This window comes from Hyperolius riggenbachi, chromosome 5 (genome assembly GCF_040937935.1).
Source record: "Hyperolius riggenbachi isolate aHypRig1 chromosome 5, aHypRig1.pri, whole genome shotgun sequence".
In the NCBI taxonomy this organism is placed as follows: Eukaryota; Metazoa; Chordata; class Amphibia; order Anura; family Hyperoliidae; genus Hyperolius; species Hyperolius riggenbachi.
Genome location: NC_090650.1, coordinates 18,796,344 through 18,811,743, shown reverse-complemented (window position 1 = coordinate 18,811,743; position 15,400 = coordinate 18,796,344). Strand labels below are relative to the sequence as shown.

The 15,400-nt window shown below is 47.3% G+C and overlaps 1 protein-coding gene across 4 annotated transcripts in view; it reads right to left on the bottom strand.

Annotated features, from left to right (window-relative positions):
• The window catches only part of VIPR1 (vasoactive intestinal peptide receptor 1), a 370,245-nt gene that overhangs the window by 58,144 nt on the left and 296,701 nt on the right, over positions 1–15,400 (bottom strand). For all 4 annotated transcript variants that reach the window (XM_068235121.1, XM_068235122.1, XM_068235124.1 and 1 more), the window contains one exon: positions 1,089–1,242. In XM_068235121.1, coding sequence (XP_068091222.1) covers positions 1,089–1,242 — 154 coding nt within the window. The remainder of the gene's footprint in view (positions 1–1,088; positions 1,243–15,400) is intronic.

The following is a 15,400-nucleotide window of genomic DNA, read 5'->3' as shown; positions in this document are numbered from 1 at the left end:
CTGGGCTAACTGTATTTGCTATACTGGGCTAACTGTACTTGCTATACTGGGCTAACTGTACTAGCTATACTGGAGTAACTGTACTAGCTATACTGGAGTAACTGTACTAGCTATACTGGAGTAACTGTACTTGCTATACTGGGGTAACTGTACTTGCTATACTGGGGTAACTGTACTAGCTATACTGGAGTAACTGTACTTGCTATACTGGGGTAACTGTACTTGCTATACTGGGCTAACTGTACTTGCTATACTGTGGTAACTGTACTTGCTATACTGGGGTAACTGTACTTGCTATACTGGGCTAACTATACTTGCTTTACTGTGGTAACTGTACTAGCTATACTGGGGTAACTGTACTTGCTATACTGGGCTAACTATACTTGCTTTACTGTGGTAACTGCACTAGCTATATTGGGCTAACTGTACTAATTATACTGGGCTAACTGTACTTGCTATACTGTGGTAACTATACTTGCTACAATAGGCTAACTGCCGCCGCCACTAGCCACGCCCCTCCAACCCCCCCACCCCGGAGGGCCCCGGAGAAAATTTTGGTCGGTATAGTGGGCCCCGGGCTCAAAAAGGTTTGGGACCCCTGTCCTAGGAGATAATTCAGGAGTTAATTGCATATGGGCCCATGTGTCATTGTCCCTCAAGTATGACTATTGTTTTGAAACCGCATACATATGTGACTCCCAAGTGCCAGTGTTTATTTTGTGACACCCCCAATGTTAGTGGGCCACCATTCTGCAGCCCCCAAGAGTCAGTGGCCTCAATTCACTGAGCTTTATCAAACACTTTATCAAACGTTTGATAATTTACCTCATGGGTAAAATCTAATTTTGAATTCACTAAGATGTTATATATTTATCAAATGTTTTATCGATTAAATGATCAATAAATCTATAACACCTTAGTGAATTCAAAATTAGATTTTACACATGAGGAAAATTATCAAACGTTTGATAAAGTGTTTGATAAAGCTCTGTGAATTGAGGCCAGTGTTGCGTTGTTCTGGAAACCTCAAGTGCCAGTGTACTAATTGTTTGTTTGTTTTTTAAATATTTTTGTTAAAACTTTCTTACCCCATCCAATTAGAATGTACCACCAGAAATACTTCTTCTCCGAGAAGAAGGAGATGACGAGGAGGGTGTGGAGGTAAAGGCCTTCAACCAGGAGCCAGAAGAAATTAGCCATGATGCAGTATTGGAAAAACACCATCGCAGCTTTACACCCAACCTAGAATGCAACATGAAACAACAACGAGGCGTAAAACATTAACAAACGGCAGATGAAGATGTCAAAAACTTTATATATATTCGTCACAGCAGGGGTGCCCATTGAGTAGATTGTGATCGAATGGTAGATTGCAGAGGACTTCTGGGTAGATCCCACAACCCCTAGTCCTTAGATTGTAAGCTCACAAGGGCAGGGCTCTCTCACCCTTCTGTGTCTTGAAATTTGTTATACGTTTTATTGATCAGGTTTCTTTTGTCACTGTAATTACCACTTTTGTATTTTGTACCAATTCTGTAATTTGGATATTGGTGTAAACCATTGTGTGTATTATTTTATGTTTGTTTCTTACTTTGTACAGCGCCACGGAATATGTTGGTGCTTTGCAAGTCAAGCGGATACCCTGGTCCCCTGGATCCCCCCATTTATGTTAAAAATAAAGTTCATACTGTCACTTTAGTGTGGCCTACGGGGTCTCTGAGGATCTTTGGCAGCCATTTTATTGGCATCACTATAGGCTGAAAATTCTTGTTTTGGAACCCAAAGTTCATGTACCCACTTACGTTCCACTTCCAGTCCTAGGCCATTAATTTAATTTATTGCTGAAAATTCCTGTATCTGAACCCAACTTTCACACGGAACGTGGAACTCGATACGGTGTAATTTCCGATGTTCATGATTTTACTTGGAATGGCTGATGCAAAAATGTACTCGTAATTTCCAATGTGAAAATCGAAACTCAGAACTTTTCCGATACAGAGAGCTCAACCCTGTATTCAAGGGAATCAAATACGTTTCAATCGAATTTTGTTATCTTGCTCTAAAATTTGTCTCCGGATTCAGATGTAAATGCCAGAGGATAGAGATGGTTAAAGGGAACAAGAGACGAAGCACCCTTGTGTATTTTACCATATATATCAGTAAGAACATTAGAGAAAACACTTACCCTGCTCTCTGTTTCATCCTCACTGCTAAAAGTGTCTGTTATCAGCTGTGATAAGAATCCCGGACTGAGCATTCAGTCTGGCTTTGCAGGAAATGATTATAGCTGAGTCATTATAGCAGAGCCACAAGGGGGCAGGCTTGGGCTTGAAAAGACACCAGAGAAGACAGACTCAGCTATAATCTTTCCTTAGCAAAGCTAGACTGAGTGCTCAGTCGGGGATTCTTATCAGAGGTGATAACAGTCAGATTAAACAGGGAACAATGAAACAAAGAGCAGATTAGGTGTTTACTGTCATGTTCCCACTGATTTATAAGGTAAAATACAAGAGGGTGCTTCATCTCTGGTTCTCTTTAATGAGAGGCAAATCATTCCATTTTACATACAAACTATAAGCAGTTTGGAACTAGACCAACCAAACACATTTCCTGCTGATTTTGATTGGCCCAATCCCGACCTTTGTACAATTTTCATTACATTGCATGCAAGCTGGGATTATTTAACTAATTGAACACCTCTAGTGGGGGAGCAGCAGGATTTCTGTCCGTACCCCGTTTCAGGATATGTTCTCATACATTAAAGTAGACAGTAACATACTGTGATCATTACAGGCAAGGCAGCGGTATCCGTTACATTCTAAAGTTACTATTAAGACGTCATTAAAATACACTCAAGCTAACAAGCAATGCGAGGACCCGTAGCCGAAAGCTCGTGGGATGTGTGTACTTGCATTAGGGGCCAACAGGCAAAATAATAAAATGTTGTAGTGCAGAATTCCATTCCCCCAAAAAGTATTATATACATTGAATAACTAATACTATAGATCTCTCTAGGTGTGTAATCCTATGGCAGCTCGAACCCTTCCATTGTTTTTTTCAATTGAAAAGCAACAGGTATGCACGTCCGGATTCCGGATAACCGGAGGGGGGAGGAGGGAAGGAGGGAAGAGGGAAGGAGGAAGGAGGGAAGAGGGAGGAGGGAGGAAGGAGGGAGGAGGGAGGAGGGAAGGAGGGAGGAAGGAAGAGGGAGGAGGGAGGAGGAAAGGAGGGAAGAGGGAAGGAGGGAGGAGGGAAGAGGGAGGAGGGAAGGAGGGAGGGAAGAGGGAAGGAGGGAGGGAAGGAGGGAGGAGGGAAGGAGGGAAGAGGGAAGGAGGAAGGAGGGAAGAGGGAGGAGGGAGGAAGGAGGGAGGAGGGAGGAGGGAAGGAGGGAGGAAGGAAGAGGGAGGAGGGAGGAGGAAAGGAGGGAAGAGGGAAGGAGGGAGGAGGGAAGAGGGAGGAGGGAAGGAGGGAGGGAAGAGGGAAGGAGGGAGGAGGGAAGGAGGGAAGAGGGAAAGAGGGAGGAGGGAAGGAGGGAGGGAAGGAGGATAGAAGGTGTTTTTAAAGGTTAGAAATGCTTTTAAAGCATTTTAAAAGGCACTTCCGGTTTCTCTATCCGGGTACCCAAATAGGTCGGATGTCCGCGGACAATGCGTTCGGATATCCACGTTCACGCGGATATCTAAAAGTTCGGATTCGGATATCCGAACCGGATCCGGATAGCTGAATATCCGGATCCAGATCAATTCGGATTTTAAAAAGTACTATCCGAGCATCCCTGAAAAGCAACGCTTGCAGCAATTTTTTCAGCGATTCTGCTTGTGTTTGAAGTTAGGAATGCTGCAAAATAGCAAATACCTTCAAAATGGCTTGTTAAAAATATGAACAAAAAAAATGCCACAAAATAATTCAGCTATTGTGATTGTGTTTGGCCATTTGCAGTAGGGACTAGGGTTAAATCCGGGTACACACCCTCAATTTTCATTGGCCAATGACTGGACAATTTTACCACCTCTGTGTAGTGTGAGAGTCAATAGATATTGGATAGTATGAGCAGAATATGTAGGTAAACTCTCATACTACATGGAGGTGGTACAATTGTTCAGAGATTGGCTAATCAACGTTGGAGGTGTGTACCAAGCTTTAGACTTAACAGAGTGCTGTTCACAGCAACCGGTTGGCTTACAGCTAATTGTGCCCACTAGAAGGGTAAGCTGAGTGAATATACTTTAGATAGTGACTCAAATTACATAGATATGTACAATCAAGATCTTTAGTGTTCTCCATAACGGTGTGTACACACATCTTATTTTAGTGGCTATCATAGGGAAGGTTGTAAATGCAATTTTTAATTACCACAATTTTCAGATTTCCGCTATCATGGGTACATACATGATACACTTCCGAATTCACTGATTAGCCAAATACTTCCAAATTCTCTGATTGGCCAAATACTTCTAAGTCGGAAGTATTGGACACATCAGAGAATGCAGAATTAATCGGAATACCAGGAAAATGTTAGGCCAATCACAATACTTGGAAGTATCCGAGTCTTGTAATGGGTAAAAAATGACCACAGTAATCCAATGTTTGGGTAACAATTCTGCATTCTCTGATCGGGGTCCAATGCTTCCGAGTTCTGTGGTTCAGATAAAATAACCGAGTTGCGGTACTGCGACAATTCCAAAGCCGTTTTCCAATCAGAAACTGGGACATGGTATTCCGTGGAAATTTTACGACCATCCCTATGTCCAATGACTGGCCAATTTTGCCACCTCCATGTAGTATGAAGGCCAACAGATTTTAAATACTATGAACAGATTTTGTTGGTGAGCTCTCAATCTACACGGAAGTGGTCACATTGAACAATCAAAATTGGCTGTGTGTATATGCACCCTAATGCTGTAGTGAAGCCTCTGACTACCTGGTTGGTGCACGCCTGCTTGCGTCTTTCTCTCAGACACTTCTATTAATACGCTCTGCCGTTTTGACGACTGTCCTCTCTCCGTGGCCGAGAAGGAAAGCCACCAGTAGCTCTGATAATATTTGCATGGTAAAGGTTACTTCTCAGAATGACTCAATTAAGTGGGACCAGTGTTTGGCGATGAATCACTTTATGGTGGCAATAAAAAAGGGCGTGGAGTGGAATGTTCTGAAACGTGGCGAGATTAGCTTCGTGCAGACAGCGGTAAATCATAGCTCATTCTCCAAACAGTTCTAATCCAAATCTGCGTGTGTAGGAGGTTCCTCATCTGAGAGAGCTCATCTGAAAGAACAACCGGCCACGCCTCCTGCATATGACCTTCCACTGAGGCCTAGAAGGAAGCTACTACTTTTTGTGGGTAACTTTCATTTTGAAAGTTTGAAGATTTATACCATTTCTGTTGAGAATTCGCTAGTTTGTTTGTTTGTTTTTTTTAAAATATGCTGTCCGGTACACAGTAAGGATTTAAAATCACAAACACTGGTTCGCACGACAGCCTGGGGCCCCGGGCTCTCTCACTGGCTGGGGCCCAAAACCAGTGAGAGAGCCCGAGGCTCCCGGCTGTCCTGCGGACCAGTGTTTGTGATTTTAAATTTCTTTTTTGCAGCTTCCAGGGTGCGGTTGACGGGTGAGTGGTTAGGGAGGGGACCGTGTGGGAGATGTGCCTACACGGGGCGTCCCTATTGTAGATAAAATCTACGATTACGTCCAGCCAAAGCCTCCCACTTGAATGCTGCCTAATTTATGCAATTCCTGCTAGATTTGGTACGGCAGGCAAAGGGTGTATGACAGTACACCTGATTGGCAGACTGGCGCCTGCTGACCAAATAAAAGTAGGAAATTGCTTTAGCTGGGAGTGAGCAATTGCGTGTGTTGCAGTACACAGTAAGGATTGTAGGAAAAGTCCTCACAATGTATTGCTTCAGGCAGCAAAAAGTACAGAACTGGCCCTGTGGAGGGGACTGGGCCAAGGGGTCAGGGAATCCGTGGACCAAGAAAACACAGGGAAGACACAAACCAGGAGCCAATAGTGCAGTAAAACACCAGAAACATGTAAGAAGTAAAAGGCTCACTCAGATTTCTGGTTGCAATAAATATTCAACCGCCAATAAGGCTTTGGAAGCATTTCCCGCCCCCATATGGGTGTGTGATGGGCCTCAGAAGGTCACATCCCTGAGTCAGGTAGGTTCCTGACTTAAAGGAAAAGTGAAGCAAGAGGGATATAGAGACTGCCATATGTATTTCCCTTTACACAATACCAGTTGCCTGGCTAGCCTGCTGATCCTTTGCCTCTAATACTGTTAGCCAAAGATCCTGAACTAGCATTAGCAGATCAGGTGTTTCTGACATTGTCAGATCTGACTAGACTAGCTGCAAGCTTGCTTCTGGTGTTATTCAGACACTACTGCAGCCAAATAGATCAGCAGGACTGCTAGACAACTGGTATTGTTTAAAAAGAAAAAAATATGGCAGCTTGAACATTCTTCTAACATTAGTCCTTCAAAACAAGAACTAATCTAAAACCAATACAGCCTCCCAACAGAGATGTAAGCAAGGATATTGGTGGTGGAGGCACTGAAAATAATAAAATAATTAAAAACAGTTTAAGAAGGAGAGGTATGGTTGGCTTACCACTGCTGTAGACCTCAAAAATAGCCAGTATGACTCAAGGTTCTTTCCATAGTTTATTGCTTACAGTATGGTCAGACAATGCATTTCACAGGTATTTCCCACTTCCTCACGTCAATAGCAACCACCAAATGTTTGCATCACCCCACTATTAAAACTGCAATGGGGAAGGCACAGACTAAATCTATAAAGAGAGTTGCAGCCTCTAGCAGTCTGTGCTGCAAGTAGAGGATGGCATCCAGGTACAGTACAAGTAATGTATGTGACACCGGACTATCAAGGAACGTTCAATCAGACACAAGACTAGGAAAACATTTGCGCTTGGAGTGAGGCATTAAATATGGTCGTGGGGCAGAGGCGTAGCAAGGCTTTTCAGCACCTAGGGACAAAGACCGTTTTTGCACCCCCTCTGGACAAATTGGGTATGGCCACGCATCAGAATGTGGGTGTGGTCATGGGTGGAGCCAAATGTACAAATGCTGTTTAGATGTGACAGATGTGCCCCCCTCCTCTCCGTTCAGATTAATGTGCCCCCTGGGCACCACCGAGTGGGGGGTTAGAGTTAAGCACCACCGGGGGGGGGGTGGTTAATATTAGGCACCACCGGGGTAGTGGTTAGGGTTAGGCGCCACCAGGGGAGTGTTTAGGGTTAGGCATTACCAGGGGACGGTTCTGTGTGAGAGTAGGGTTGGGTTAAGCTGTATTGTTGAATTACGTAACGATTTTTAATGATAAAATCTTTTTGTTATTATTTCCCATCTGTTTTAACAACGGTATTTATCGTTAACCAAATTTGACAACGATGTTTATCATTATCAGATTTCGTTATCCACGGCATCATTTCGTTATCCAGCCGGGCCCTTTTTTCATGCACGCGATTTATCATACCCTGGGCTCCTCTTTCTCCCCTTTGTGTTACCTACCCTCCTTTGGGAGGGGTATTCTATTTGGCCAGGTGGCCTAACACCACCTTTGCAAACAACTAGAACTTTTTGTGCCAAGAGAGAGCGACCGCACCCAGACTGGCTGGTCACCCGAGTGGAGTCGGGTTTGTGTATCTCCACCAGTCTACTGTGGTTGGCTGCCCATCTGCAACCTCCCTTTGTGAGTACATTTCATTGACTCTACAACACTTTTTTATGGTAAGCGGCTGGATGGTTTAATGGCTAAGGGCTCTGCCTCTGACACAGGCGACCAGGGTTCGAATCTCGGCTCTGCCTGTTTGGTAAGCCAGCACCTATTCAGTAGGGGACCTTGGGCAAGTCTTCCTAACACTGCTACTGCCTATAGAGTGCGTCCTAGTGGCTGCAGCTCTGGCGCTTTGAGTCCGCCAGGAGAAAAGCGTGATATAAATGTTATTTGTCTTGTCTTATTCTCACCATCGGGCTCCCGGTGTCTCTGTATTTTTTTGTTTTTATCCAGGATGTTCCCCCCTTTGTTCACCCTACTTACGCATTCTCTGGAAACACGCTTTCATTAACTTCTAACTACAGAATAAATACTAAAAATACTAAAGTAAACTTTAATGACCTTAATGCCCCCCAACACAAACTCGGCGATATACCTGCCACCTTTGTTGCAAAAAGCAAAAAATACCGAAGTTTGGGCGCTGCTATACAAATTATGACTATAAGGGGAGCTTTGGGGGTCGGGACTCAAGAAAGCGCCCGCTATTGTAGCCGCTATTTATCTGGAACCACCAGCACCACAATATCCCCTTATAACTGCAATGTGTATGGACCCCTACCAGGGCTGGGCCGAGGCATAGGCTGGAGAGGCTCCAGCCTCAGGGCGCAGTGTAGGAGGGGGCGCAGAATTCATTCAGCTGTCATTCCTAATTGTGTTTGAAGCAGAAAGAAATAAGAAAAGGGGATACATGACAGTGACTGCAAGCCAGATAACTAGAGATTAAGGTGTTGGGGAGGTTGTGGGCCCTGTGGCCCTCTTAGTCTAATAGCAATCAGTGTGGAACGGCTGGGATGAGAGGGATGGAGGGGCGCACTTTGGTGTCTCAGCCTTGGGTGCTGGAGGACCTTGTCCTGGCTCTGACACCTACGGCAACACCCAAACTCTGAAAGTGGGCCGATTTTCCAGCAATTTTTCATTCTGCACCTAATACTGAACTTTTTTTTCTTTCTTATGTAGAACCCTAAGCCCTAACTTTAAGAGTTACTGAAGTTACTGAAGTTGTAGCAGTAAAAAAAGGAGTTTTCTGCAAAGAAAGTCTCCAGCGGTTTTACGGATGCTCCTCCGCTCATGTATAATAAGGCTGGAGAATTACGATTTGCTGATTATAATCATATTTATGACCATCCAGCAATGTTAAAGACCGCTGCCAGGATAATGCCAATCACAGACACTTCCTTCCATGCTGACGGGAATAGCGGGCATTCCGCTCATAGATCGCTGCAAGCTTGACTCATCTGCCTCATACAGACATCTGCCCTAGGCTGCCCTCCCCACCAACTATACAGCTATGCTCTAAATGCAGCATATCATACAGCTCATACACCTCATACAGACACCTGCCCTAGGCTGCCCTCCCCACCAACTATACAGCTATGCTCTAAATGCAGCATATCATACAGCTCATCCACCTCATACAGACGTCTGTCCTGGGCTGCCCTCCTCACCAGATACACAGCTATGCTCTAAATACAGCATATCATACAGCTCATCCACCTCATACAGACAACTGCCCTAGGCTGCCCTCCCCACCAACTATACAGCTATGCTCTAAATGCAGCATATCACACAGCTCATACACCTCATACAGACAACTGCCCTGGGCTGCCCTCCTCACCAACTATACAGCTATGCTCTAAATGCAGCATATCATACAGCTCATACACCTCATACAGACAACTGCCCTGGGCTGCCCTCCTCACTAGATACACAGCTATGCTCTAAATACAGCATATCACACAGCTCATCCACCTCATACAGAAGTCTGCCCTGGGCTGCCCTCCCCACCAACTATACAGCTATGCTCTAAATACAGCATATCACACAGCTCATCCACCTCATACAGACAACTGCCCTAGGCTGCCCTCCTCACCATATACACAGCTATGCTCTAAATCAGTGGTCCTCAAACTAAGGCCCGCGGGCCGAATGTGGCCCCATGAGGCATTTTTACCGGCCCCCCACACACCTATGTAGTATAGATGCAGTCAACTACATCTTTAAATATTGGTGATCTGCATATAGAATGAAGCCAGAAAGCAGTAATTCGCTGGTTTCCATTCAAATTCCACATCAGGTGACACTGCTGTCCAATTGGACTGCAAGTTGTCATCTGGGTATGCTTCACTGTCTGGTGCACAAACATAATTTTATGTTTACTCCGGCCCCTCAGCAGTCTGAAGTATGTTGACCCGGCCCTCTACCCAAAACGGTTGGGGACCCCTGCTCTAAATGCAGCATACCATACAGCTCATACACCTTATACAGACAACTGCCCTGGGCTGCCCTTCTCACCAGATACACAGCTATGCTCTAAATACAGCATATCACACAGCTCATACACCTCATACAGGCATCTGCCCTGGGCTGCCCTCCTCACCAGATACACAGCTATGCTCTAAATACAGCATATCATACAGCTCATCCACCTCATACAGACATCTGCCCTGGGCTGCCCTCCCCACTAGATATACAGCTATGCTCTAAATACAGCATATCATACAGCTCATACACCCCATACAGGCATCTGCCCTAGGCTGCCCTCCCCACCAGATATACAGCTATGCTCTAAATACAGCATATCATACAGCTTATCCACCTCATACAGACGTCTGCCCAGGGCTGCCCTCCTCACCAGATACACAGCTATGCTCTAAATACAACATATCATACAGCTCATCCACTTCATACAGAAGTCTGCCCTGGGCTGCCCTCCCCACCAGATATACAGCTATGCTCTAAATACAGCATATCATATAGCTCATCCTCTTCATCTTCATACAGATGTCTGCCCTGGGCTTCCCTCCCCACCAGACAGGGGTGAGCCTGGGGTGCCTGGCACCTGGGTGCAAGATTTTCTCTGGCGCCTATGGGAGTGGTTAAATTAACCATGCCCAACCACATAACCACACCCATGTCCTGCCTAATCACACCCACACCTTCCACCTCTTTACGCATGCATGCGATACCCCATTCCTACCCCTCTTCTATTGGCTTGCTCCTGGCTGACTTTGGCTGTCTGCAAGTCTGCTAGTCTCTGGACTGACTCAGGCTGAGAGGCTCTGCGAGTGCGAAGCAGTCACACACTGCGTATTTATGGCTGCCTGCGGCCACCCTACTCTTGCTCGCTGTCGTCGGCTCCTCCCCCCCGCCAAGCCCAAGCGTGAGGTGGGCTGCCTGTATCTTTCCTGTTGCGCCGCACAGCCTGCCAGTGTTGCCAACCTTTCACGTTACTTTTTACTGACAAATACCTAAAAATTTACTGACAAAAGATTTTTACTGACAACATTTCCCCACTAAATGCACATAAGAGACAGCGTTTCACCAGTAAATGCACGTAATGACAGACAATCTTTCACCAGTAAATGCACATAATGAGAGACAGCTTTTTATCAGTAAATGCACATAATAAGAGACAGCTTTTCACCAGTAAATGCACATAATAAGAGACCTTTTCACTAGTAAATGCACATAATAAGAGACCGCTTTTCACCAGTAAATGCACATAATGAGAGACCGCTTTTCACCAGTAAATGCACATAATAAGAGACAGCTTTTCACTAGTGTTGGGCGAACAGTGTTCGCCACTGTTCGGGTTCTGCAGAACATCACCCTGTTCGGGTGATGTTCGAGTTCGGCCTTTTAAGTTCGGGTTCGCCCCGAACTACTGAATGGCCGCTGTCACAAGAGCCCTCGTGGCTGACCGCACTTAGCCTTCTAAACGGTGCCAGCGCACAGATCGTGCGAACTCTGGTCGCAGTCAATGCGCAGGAACCGTTAAGAATTAGCCGCAGACAACTCAGAAGGGAGCCTGTGAGACACGGGTAATTACAACGTCACCTACTGGTTCAGAGTAAACTGCCACCACCGCGGTTACTATGGGACCGTGGGGCCCACTAACTGACTGACTAATCCTGCGAATAAAACGGTTAAACACACGATATTCTGTCTAGCCAACAACAAACAAACAGTAGCGTATCTTCAGAGACCCGGGATCATTTCTGTGTGTGCTGATAAGCAGGGTAGCGGAAAGTGAATGACTTGGAGAAAGTCGTTTATTCACGCAATATAAATAATTAATATATACAGACAATTATGACAATCAACAATTATGAAAACAGTAATAGCCAGTATGAAAAATAAAAGAAGGGAGAAAAAATACTTAGTTGCTGGAAAGATGTCCTTATTGTGGGAAGAATCATAAAGTCCTTGGTTTCAAAGTCCAGAGTTCAGAGTTCAGACCAGGTGGATGCCAGCATATCCTCAAGCTGGCATCTGATGAGTGCAAGATGGTTCAGTGTGGAGGACACAGCCCGCCTGCTGGCTCTGTGCTTTTGATGAAGCTGGTTTGGGGGTGTGGCAATGCCAGCCCCCTCTGAGCTACCAGCAAATGACAGTTCATTCCCTCTGAGAGATTTTAGAGCTAAACTTATGAATTGCTGTAACTCCTGAACCATACACGTTACATTTAGGGGGGTAACAGCTTCATACTTGGAGGAAAATACAGATTAATATGATACCTGACATGGCTAGTGCATCAGATCAGGGTCCTGAGTAGATTCATACCTGGGTGGTAGGGGCCCCGGGCCCCTCTCGACTGGTATCAAGAGATCCAGCATGACCCTACGGATCCAATGATACCGCTCTCATAACCACCCTATTTATTGTATTCTGTAAATGGGCAAAAGATTATATTGTACATTCATTTCTTCCTGCTAAGGCCGGAGTCAGCCTGACTGGAGTCCAGCTGTGTCTGCTTCTTGGCTATGAAAGGCCCTGTTGGCTCCTTCAATTAACATCTGAATGTGAAATCTGCTTAGACAACTGAGTTTACACCTCTGGCTTGATCAGCAGTCACAGGGCCAGTCTTCCTGCCAGCTGCTTGTCACCTTATACCTGATGGATGGGCCATCAGCACAGCTTGAAGCCAGGGACTCTCTGGGCCCAGGTTCATTAGCATATCAAAAGGGCCAAACAGCATTTGGAATGGTGCTCTCTTTGCTAAGAAAAGGACTGCAGACCTCCTACACAATAAATCCAGATTGTACCGATTTGAAGCGCAATCGACGCAGGAATCGAGTGCGATCGTTCTTTTCTTCACGGGCGATTCCAGGACGCGCCTGCGTCCCCGCAATCGTCCGTGACAGCCCCCCCCCTTGTCCGTGGCTTAGCCACTCATCCGCAAGATGTGTGGCGGCGCCGCTAACCTGGCTGACGGGCCTCGAGTTGCCGGTACGGCGGGAAAACCTATTGGAGCCGGTGGCTCGGTTCCCCTGGACCGGTCGCGGTCGGCTACCCTCAGGGTTGACCCAACATGGACCGTTCTGGACAGGGCGTTTGCGCCACTGCAGTCGGACGTGGTGTCTGCCGGGACTGCGGACAACGGGCAGTGGGTTGGTTAGGTCAACAGCCAGCCCACGCAGGGTTCCCCTGCTGAGTGGCTGTGGACCTAAGGGAACCCCGCGGGAATCCCTGGACCTTCCCAGCTCCTGACAGACGGCACATGCCCCGCAGTAGTTGGCTACATCCCTGTTCATCCGGGGCCAATAAAACTGTTTCCGAATACCGGCGAGTGTCTTGCGGACACCCGAGTGCCCGGTCAGAGGATTACCATGTGCGGATTTCAGCACATGTCCCCTGAACGCACTCGGGACCACAAGCCATTTGGTATTCGCGTGGGATCTACCTGTAGGGGGCTGTACAGACTCACTGTACAGTCTCCCACCTTCCCAGTACACCTTGAAAGCGGCCCCGTCTGCGAGGGGCTCAGCGGCTTGCTTCCTGAGCACCTCCAGGCTTGGGTCACTTTGTAGTGCGGCCGAGAATACGGCGCTGTCAGTTTCAGCCAACTGGCTCATGTCACACGAGGCCAGCGGCTGAAAGGTCTCATCCCTGCGGTCAGAGGAGGGGGAGGAGGCCGGAACCCCCTCCACCTGTTCTGAGCTCGGGTTCTGAGCAGTGCCGCTGCGCGGTATTGCTAGCACAGGTACACTGTCAGAATGGCACAGACGGACATTACTCAGATCATCATTGCATGCAGTAATGACATTGACAGGTATAGACATTTTTTCATTACAGACAGGTTGTACAGGAGACTCAGGTACAGTTACAGCATCATCACAACAGACAGTCTGTACCTCAAACTCAGGTGCCTTTGAAGCAGGCACTATTGAACCTGGTACCCTTGAACTGGGCACATTCAACCCACCTCCCCCTGGTGCTCCCCCAAGTGTATAAAGTACCTGGTGGTGGGTGGAGAGTCCGTCTCCTTCCGTGAGCGACAAGGCGGTCGTGGCAGGTTCATAGTAGGACACAAGTTTGCCCAAATCAGTCCCTAGCAACACAGGGACTGGGAGATCCTTCATAACCCCAACAACCCTTTCGTGGACCCCTCCCACTCCCCAATCCAGCTTCACTCTGGCGTGGGCTATGTGGAAAAGGGTGCCCTCTACTCCAGTAAGGGCAAGGGATCGGCTGGAGCTGATGCTCTCCTTTGGCACAAGATGTGAGTGAACTAACGTGATGTCAGCTCCGGTGTCTCGAAATCCGGTGACAACTTTGCCGTTCACTCTAACAAGTTGCTGCTGGTCGGTTCGGTCGCGGATTTCCTGTCCGCGTGCAAACAGGACAAAATCCGATGATCCAGGCTGTGGTTCGCTGGCGGGTTGCCTCTGCTGTGGGTGAGGTGCAGGTGATGCAGATGATCCAGGTGCTGGTGGTGTCTGTCTCCGCTCCGGACAGTCGAATTTCATGTGTCCGGGCTGGCGGCAGTAGTGACAGGTGACCTCTCCAGGCGCTGCGGGCCTGGGTGCAGCAGCTGCGCTGGGTGGCCTCTGTGGCGGACGGCTCACAGGGGCAGGAGGGTCTGCCGAGGTATTGGGCTGACCTCCTCTCCAGCTGGATGGGACAGTTCTGCGTGTATCAGCCACCCGGGTAGTTGCAAAAGTCTCAGCAAGGTCTGCAGCGACAGTTGCTGAAGTCGGCTTGCGTTCTAACACAAATTGTCGTACATCAGCAGGGCAAATGTTCAGAAATTGCTCGAGGACTATCAAGTCCTCCAGGACGCCATAAGACCCTTTGGTGAGGCCTAGAGTCCACTGACGGAGTGTGGTGAGCAAGCTGCTGACCACATCTCGGTACGAATCAGAAGACTTTTTCTGCCAGGCCCTGAACTTTTTGCGATAGGCTTCTGGCGTCAGCTGGTACTTAGTAATGATAGCGTCTTTTATAGCAGCATAATCATTATCCTTCTCCGCAGGCAATTATGCGAAGGCATCAAGCGCTTTGTAGCGCAGCAAAGGTGTCAGATGTCTGGCCCACTGGTCTTGGGACAGACGATACTGACGGCATGCTTTTTCAAAAGACCGCAAAAACAAGTCAATGTCTGTGTCTTTTTCAATATTAGCAAACTTAAATTTTGCACTTACGGGTGCTGCAGCTCCTTCAGCAGGGAGGCTGGGCGGTGAACTCCGGCTGGCCTGTTGAACCTTTGCCATGTTGAGCTCATGCTGTCGTTGGCGCTCCCGCTCAGCGGCTGCAGCAGCAGCGGCTTGCCGCTCCCGTTCCTCCCGCATTTGGCGCTCCTCACGCATGTACTGCAGGTAC